An 8,285-nucleotide genomic window follows, 5' to 3' on the forward strand; every position below is an offset into this window, starting at 1 on the left:
CTGCATTTATCTCCACCAAGAAATACATAAGGTAGAATATGCCAGTATTAAAGTTAAATTCTAAGACTACTCTCCCAAGTCAAAATATTTCATCCTTTAAAAATTATTTTCCTCATAAATAAATTCCAAATGAGCCATTGAAATCTTAGCTTTAAGAATCATTAAGATCTTTCTCAGTAAACCAGAAGGATCCCACAATGATTCCAGTTATAACAGCCAACAACTTGGTACATAATATGGCAAAACAATTTGAGACATTAGTGGAATATTTTCAAAGAACTATAATAATGAAATATACTGAAAATATAATGAAATATCTAAATAAAAAGGTCAGGAACTCTACCATGCCATGTCCTTGTAATAATTTGGAGGAAGAAATTGGTGGCAGAAGATTTTGGACTGATAGATATAATGAAATTCGAAGAGATTTCAGATTAAATTCTTGGTGTTGATGCAATGGATTTTGTTTGAGATCTTTTAAAGGATTCTTTAAAACTTTTTCTACCATCTTTTCCCTATATCCCTCCAACTGCTAGGTTGGCAGAAGCTGGGACAAGTAACAGAAGTTCACTCAATTACATGGCGCTAGGTATTCAAACCACCAAACTGCCAACCTTTCTGATCGACAAGCTCAGTGTCTTAGCCACTAAGCCGCCACGTCCCTTGTACACTTAGATAGTCCTTAGTTAAAATACACAAGCCACAAACAAAAGATTTGTGTCTTCTCTAACACCACAATTCAAAAACAGTGATACCATTAGTTAGCGCATTAAGCAACAGCCTAATAAATGGCCTAATAGAAACCTTATTTGGGGTATTTGCTTGTTTTTATAAAGCAACTCTTCACAATATTTTAGATGCTGCCCTATGTATGCTCTTATTCCTCAAGGTATAAATAATGGGGTTGAGCAGAGGGGTGACCACAACATAGAAGACTGCAATTTGTTTATCATGATCAAGAGATGATGCTGACTTTGGAATCATATACATACAGATAATCGTCCCATAAAACAAAACAACCACAATCAAATGGGAACCACAGGTAGAGAAAGCCTTGTGCAGTCCAATGTTTGACTTCATATGTGAGACCGAGTAAAGTATACACCCATAGGTGGTCAGAATGACCGATAGAGGAACCAGAATGCCTAATGCTCCTATAGCTAAATTCACAAGCTTGACTATATGTGTATCACTACATGCAAGTTTCATCACCACTGGCATCTCACATATGAAGTGGTTGATCTGGTTGGGACCACAATAAGTTTGGCCAGCAAGAGAGATAACACAGATGGCGGAGAGCACAGGAGCAATTACCCAGCAGGATAAAGCAAAGTGCCACTGGTTTTGCTTGCACATGGCAGTAGCATAAATTAGTGGACAGCAGATGGCCAAGTAGCGGTCATAGGCCATGACACTCAAGAGGAAGGATTCCATGCTCCCCATGGTCAATGCGACATACATCTGGATGATGCAGAGTGCAAAAGAGATGACCCCATTTCCAGTCAAGAGATGGGTTAACATGAGGGGCATGGTGCTGGTGACATAACATATTTCTATCCCTGCAAAATGTGAGAGAAAATAGTACATGGGAATGTGGAGTTGAATGTCAATCTGCACTACGATGATGATCAGGAGATTCCCCAAAACTGTAAGCATGTAGACAAGGAGAATGATCACAAAAAGGAAAAGCTGGATTTTTCTTCGGTTGGTTAGTCCAAGTAAGATGAACTCCTTAACAGAGGTGACATTCTCAGCTTCCATCCTGGCCTCCTGTTGTAAAGAAGAGAAAATGAAGCAAAATTTTAGATTCCTTGGAAAAAAGACTAGCATTTTTTTTTTTACAAAAGACCAAATTACTCTCAAAAGATACCAATTGTAACCCACTCTTATATCTCAAGGTAGAGTTATAAGATGGACTCCAGCAATTTTATTTCAAGGATAACCATTTCCACAATGGCAGGTTCAATCCCTGGATATTCTTGTCTTAACTCAAAAGCTAAGGCAACTTAAATTTGGTTACATCTTGGATGGATATGGGAAAGTAGTTGGGAGGCTTGTTGGCACACAGCTACAAAGAGGATGAAGTGGATTATCTGGAACCGTTACAGTCTGGATTTAGGGCAGGGCATAGCATTGAAATGGCATTGGTCAGTAATAAGACTGTATTACTATTATTCTTCTCTTCCTTACTAGTATCTATCTCTTCCAACTTATTATTATAACCATGTTGCTTGTATCTTTCAATTTATATTGTTTTTGTTAGGAATATAATCTAACGGTTGGGTTAGCAATATATAAATCATATAGCAATGCTGTACCTGTTTCTTTAAATCATACTGTAAAATGTGATTGGTTGCTGTTTCCTCAATCGGCCATAAGAGGGAATCAGAATCACTGTTAGCTCTCTGTCTGTTTGTTAGATGCTGGGCTGATCTGAGTGTTTTGGAAGCTGGCTGTTAGAAAGTGCCGCAAGCTATTATAGGTTTTGCAACTGCTAGCAAACTTTGAGTACTGAACTGTTTGTATGATTATGGACCATGTTATTTGGATTATCCCTTAACTGAAAGACATTGATGACTGACTGTCTTATCTGTGTATGACTTGGACTGTTTGATGGACTCTAATACCTCTATTTCTATGAAAGTAAAAGCCTACTTAAACTGCAATGTCTCTATAGGCTGGTTTGTCTGTTCTCCAATAATGCAAATGTGAATCCTAGGTGCTTCTCTGAGCTAATCCACTCAACCCTTTTGGCTTACTAATTGCTTATTTTGAGTTTCCTGACTGACCCAATTTTTCTGAATGGACTATCAAATCTGCATTTCTAAAAGCGAACCTACTCAGTTTCTGCTTGGGGGCAGGGACATTGGTTTCTCCCTCCCTTAAGTTTTTTTCCCCATTTCTCCTTTTAGGAAATATTCTAGCCTGCCTTTTAAAAAATATTTCACAAAATATATGGTAGATCCTCATTTTTGAGATATGAAGAGATGTGGATTTGTATCAAAACCAACAACTACCAGATAAATGTCTGAGGATCATTAAATGAAGATACTAAGGGACTTCTGAACGAAGTCGCATGCCATATGATGGAGATCTGTAAACCAAACCCAAAATTCAGAAATGTATTGCAGAACTAATTCAGAAATTTGTTGCAGAACTAATGTTAAAAGATTATCAAAGCCAAAAAAAAAAAAAAAAAAAAAACAGAAATATGAATGGGACATTGGGACATTCACATGCATGACAATATATGGGCCTGAAACATGGCATATTATAACTTCATATACCACATGATCAACCACCTATGAGATGGAAAGGTAAACTATGGAAAAATGTGCTCCTGGTTGGAACACTAGAACATTAGACAGAAAACAATTCCAACATCTGTAAATAATGTTGTTGCAAGTGGTGAAACTACTCAATGAATATTATAATTGAAGTCTCAAAGTAGGCATTTGCACTATGTTCTAATTACTCAACCACTTTAACAATTGCTCCATCCCCAAAATTTTAAATCTTTCTCTAGGATTTATCCAACTCACCTGGAGACTTCAGCTAGTAATCTATCTGAGTAGCACTCTGTCTTTCACATCATGATGTAGAGAAGGTTTGAAATTTTCCTAAGGAAATAAAAAGGATATCAACCTGCTCCCTTGAGAATGATACACTCCCTGTTGGACTTTTCTGTAGATCATTATACATGTGCAACGGCTTATCTCTCAGGGGTATCTGATATACTATCTCTAGTATACATAAATAAATATCCACCACAGTATTCCCTTTCAGGTTAAGCACTATTATGTTATGCAAAAATCAGCAAAGTAGTAATAAACCAAAGGAAAGTAAATCATGAATAAAAAAGGGAGAAAGAGAGAGGGAGAAAAGAACAAATTCAATTCAAAGTTTCCCATTCAAATTTAAAGTATCTTCTTACCTATGAGTTGGCCAATCACTCAATCAGTTCTGACATTCTGTTCCGACAACACTCAAAAAGCTTAATCTGGTTGCCCCAGCTTTAAAGCGATCATTTGAATATGGTTGCCACCCTCACTGCCAGTTTGGAGAACTTTTCTCTAACCTACCGAGGAACTTGACAATTCCTCTTGGTTGTCTGAGATGTCTCTCCATCTTCCCCGTCCCTTCAAGATGGTTCCAGTCTGAAGCTCTCCCCACTCCCCGACAGCAGTTTGTCTAGTTGGATTTTCATGGGACTCATCAGACCCTTCTGGTTTCGTGGTGACCTTCTGGTTTCTCCCTCCTTTCTTAGTTTTCTACCTGTCCTCCAGAGGTGGTATTCAGCCAGCTCTGACAGGTTCAGGAGAACCATAGCAGAAATTTTGAGTAGTTCGGAGAACTGGCAAATAGGCTGGCCCTTCCCCCACTGCCTCCCAGCCTCCTGATCTTCTTTTGTTGCCTTGAACAGGAGAATCGAGCTGGACAGCAGATTAGTGGGGTGGGGAGAGAATGGGGATTTTGCAATATCCTTGCCCTGCCATGCCCAAAAGTCATGCCCACAAAGCCACACCCACAGAAGCAGTAGTAAAATAAAGTGTCCAAATGACTCTTTACTTGAATTGTACAAATAATGGACAAATTTATCATTTCATCAAGAACCAGTTAGGTGTATTGATTAAGGCATCAGGCTAGAAACTGGGAGAGTGTGAGTTCTAGTTCATCTTTAGCATGAAGCTAGCTGGATGATTTGGAACACTTACTCTCTCTCAGTCCTAGGAAAAAGGCAATGACAACCATTGATGAAAAATATTGCTAGGAAAACTATTCATGTAATCACCAGGAATAAAGACTTACTGAAATGCACAAAAATCATTTTGCCACATCTCGTTGTCAGTCCTTTGACGAGGACAAATTTAGGAATGGAGTTTACAAGAAATATTAGAGCTCTACTTTAGTGATACAGGTGTGTATATCTTGAAAACTTGACAGTATTTCCCCTTTTTTTCTCTCATACCAAAAAGTATCATGACAGGCCAATCTTGAGTTTCTTTCTCACGTGTTCTTGTTTTCTTGGGATATGTTCATGTTTTGCCAATAAGTGCCACATATATCGCTTAAATAAAACCGTAGTAAGACCACCTGGAATACTTCAACCAATTTTGGTCACCATACTACAAAAAATAAGATGTTGAGACTATGGAAAAAGTTCAGAGAAGAGCAGCTAAGATGATCAAATGCCTGGAGGCTAAAACATATAAAGAATGGTTGCTGGAATTGGGTATGTCTAGTTTAATGAAAAGAAGGACTAGGAGTGGCATGATATAAGTCTTCCAATATCTCAGGGGTTGCCACAAAGAAAAGGGAATCAAGCTATTCTCCAAAGCACCTGAGGGCAGGACAAGAAGCAATGGATGGAAACTAGTAAAGGAGAGAAGCAACCTAGAATTAAGGAGGAATTTCCTGACAGAAGAATTAATCAGTGGAACAACTTGACTTCAGACGTTGTGAATGCTCCAACACTGGAAATTTTAAAGAAGATGTTGGATAACTATTTGTCTGAAGTGGTGTAGGGTTTCCTACCTAAGCAGGGAGTTGGAATAGATGATGTCCAAGGTCCCTTCCGATTCTGTTATTCAATTCAATTCAATTCTACTCTACTCTACTCTAACCTACCCTACCCTACCCCACTCCATTCCATTCTTCCCTCTTCCCTCTCCCTCTCCCTCTACTTCTACCTCTACCTCTAACCCATCTCACCCACCCCTCTCCACCCCACCCCACCCCACCCCACCCCACCCCACCCTACCCTACTCTACTCTACTCTACTCTACTCTATTAGGTTCTGTTCTACTCCATTCCATTCCATGCCATTCTCCTGCCTGCTTTTCTGCCACATCATCCTTATAAAAGAGCAGAAACAGTTACAACTGCCTGGTATTATGTTTATAGTCATCCTCCCTCAGTTGAAACAAAACACAACCAAAAACCAGCCCAGCAAGATGTCAATAGTCATATTCATTGCTCTAAGCCCCATCTTCTCGCCATCTTGATCACTGCTGAATGAATCTCCTTGTTCCGCAAGGTATATATGACAGGGTTAAGCAGGGGAGTAACTACGAAGTAACAGATGGTCATTTCCTTGTTGTGAGAAGGACCTGAGTCTGGGTGGGGGATAATGTACATAGAAATAACGGTGCCATAGAACAAGATGACAACGGTAAGGTGGGACCCACAAGTGGAGAAGGCCTTACTCCTTCCTGCAGTTGACCGCATGTGCAATATAGAATGCAGAATGAATCCATAGGAAGACAAGATAACTGAAAGGGGAATGAAAACCATGAAGGCTGATAGACCAGAGACAATGGCTTTAGTCATTTTTATGTCATCACATGCAAGCTTCAGCACAACAGGCATCTCACATACAAAGTGGTTAATGAGGTTAGGACCACAGAAAGAATGACGAAAAGTACTGACGACATAAATCATGGAAAATGCACAGCCAGTGATCCAGCATGTGCCTACAAGCAGGACCTGGTGGAACTTGCTCATGGCTGTAGCATACAACAAGGGAGAGCAGATGGCCAAGTAACGGTCATAGGCCATGACACCCAACAGCAAACTTTCAGCACTGCCGATGTTCAAGGCAATATAACCTTGGAGCATGCAACGCGTTAAGGAGAGGATTCCGCTCCCAGTGATCAGATGGGCCAACATCTGAGGCAGCGTGCTGGTGACCAACCCAATCTCCATCACAGCAAGATTGCTAAGGAAAAAGTACATGGGTGTATGTAGCTGGGAATCAGCCCACACCAAAGTGATGATCAGCAGGTTGTCAAAAAGGATAAGCAAGTAGATCAGGAGGAGCACCCCAAAGAGCAGAAGCTGGGTCCCTCGATGACTTGTGAGTCCCACCAACATGAATTCTTTAACAGAGGTTAAATTCTCAGTTCCCATCTGGCTTACTATCTGTAAGATAAAAGAAGTTTTTGAAAGATAGTGAAAAATCCCTAAAAAATAAACAATTCTTTTTTTAAAAAATTGGATACCATAGAAGACCAATGTAGGCAATAATCAAGGCTAAATAGTCATGCCACTCTGTCTCTGACTTTTAGGAGTTCCTTTAATCGGGAATCTTTCTGGGGAGCAAGTTCTTTTAACAAAATTATACATAGAGAACTAATATTCTCTATGTATAATTATGATTTCCATATATTATAGAAATAATATATTACTACACTATATGACATTTGATGCAAAAATTAGACAAATAAGTGACATGGGTATTTTTATCTCAGTGTAAAATCACCATAAGGGACATAGTGGCTAAGTGGCTAAGATGCTGAGCTTGTTGATCGGAAAGGTCAGCAGTTCGGCAGTTCAAATCCCTAGTGCCGCGTAACAGAGTGAGTCATGGCGGCCACATAACCACGGAGATGTCTTTGGATAGCGCTGGCTCTTTGGCTTTGAAACAGAGATGAGCCCCTTAGAATCAGGAACAACTAGCCCATATGTGTGAGGGGAGCACTTACCTTTTATACTATGTGACATTTGATACAAAAATTAGACAAATAAGTGATATGGGTACTTTTATCTCCATATAAAATCACCATGCCAGTGAAATTTCTCAAGCATTTTTAATGAGATATTTTATTTATTTATATCCCAACTTTATTTTTATTTTTTACAAATAATTCAGTTCAGCAATCTTATCTAATACTTCTTCCTTCTCTTATATTCCCCACAACAACACCCCTGTGAGATGATTTTGGAGGAGAGCAAGTTATTGTTCCAGTCATCCGGCTGGCTTTCATGTCTAAAGCAGAAATAAAAATTTGAAGGAAAATTCAAGAAAAGTGACTAAATCTAGCTGGCTGAGAAATGAGAAAAATGGCATACTATTTCTTACTTACATGTAGCTTTTCTTGCATCCTACTCTCATGCCTTTTATCTATTTGGGTGTAATTTACTTAAAGAATTGTAAAAAGAAACTTCATCAAAAGTTGTGCCATTTGATTTTATTAGTGATAACAATCACTACAGCTGCCTGTTTTGAGATATTGTGAGTCCTCCATAACCAGAAGTTTTAAAGAAGAAATTAGATAGCATTTGTCTGGAATGGTATAAGTTCTCCTGCTTGAGGAGTGTTGCATATTCATGATTCCTGTTACATATGTAAGTTAGTTCAGAACCTTGCTCAAGGCTAGCAACAGCCTGCTGCTTCCTGATTGGCCAGGACGCAGCAGGAGCTGTTGCTGGCCGACAAGACCTGTTGATTGGCTGAGGGACTTGTCAGTGTGTTACTGCCTAGTCCTGGCTCCCTATTGGTTATG

The 8,285-nt window shown here is 39.3% G+C and overlaps 2 protein-coding genes across 2 annotated transcripts; both read right to left on the reverse strand.

Annotated features, from left to right (window-relative positions):
* Positions 1-843: 843 nt before the first annotated feature.
* Positions 844-1,761, reverse strand: LOC116521709 (olfactory receptor 477-like). The gene has a single exon (XM_032236369.1). The coding sequence runs from the start codon at positions 1,759-1,761 to the stop codon at positions 844-846; it is 918 nt and encodes a 305-aa protein (XP_032092260.1).
* Positions 1,762-5,970: 4,209 nt separating this feature from the next.
* On the reverse strand, positions 5,971-7,883 carry LOC116521710 (olfactory receptor 477-like). The gene is made up of 2 exons (XM_032236370.1): positions 7,866-7,883; positions 5,971-6,921 (listed from the first exon to the last, which is right to left on the reverse strand). The coding sequence occupies exons 1-2, from the start codon at positions 7,881-7,883 to the stop codon at positions 5,971-5,973; spliced, it is 969 nt and encodes a 322-aa protein (XP_032092261.1).
* Between the last annotated feature and the right edge of the window lie 402 nt (positions 7,884-8,285).

This window comes from Thamnophis elegans, chromosome Z (genome assembly GCF_009769535.1).
Source record: "Thamnophis elegans isolate rThaEle1 chromosome Z, rThaEle1.pri, whole genome shotgun sequence".
Taxonomy (NCBI): Eukaryota; Metazoa; Chordata; class Lepidosauria; order Squamata; family Colubridae; genus Thamnophis; species Thamnophis elegans.

Coding starts and splice junctions, on each gene's coding strand:
- LOC116521709 (XM_032236369.1), bottom strand. CDS start 1,761: ATGGAAGCTGAGAATGTCACCTCTGTTAAGGAGTTCATCTTACTTGGA.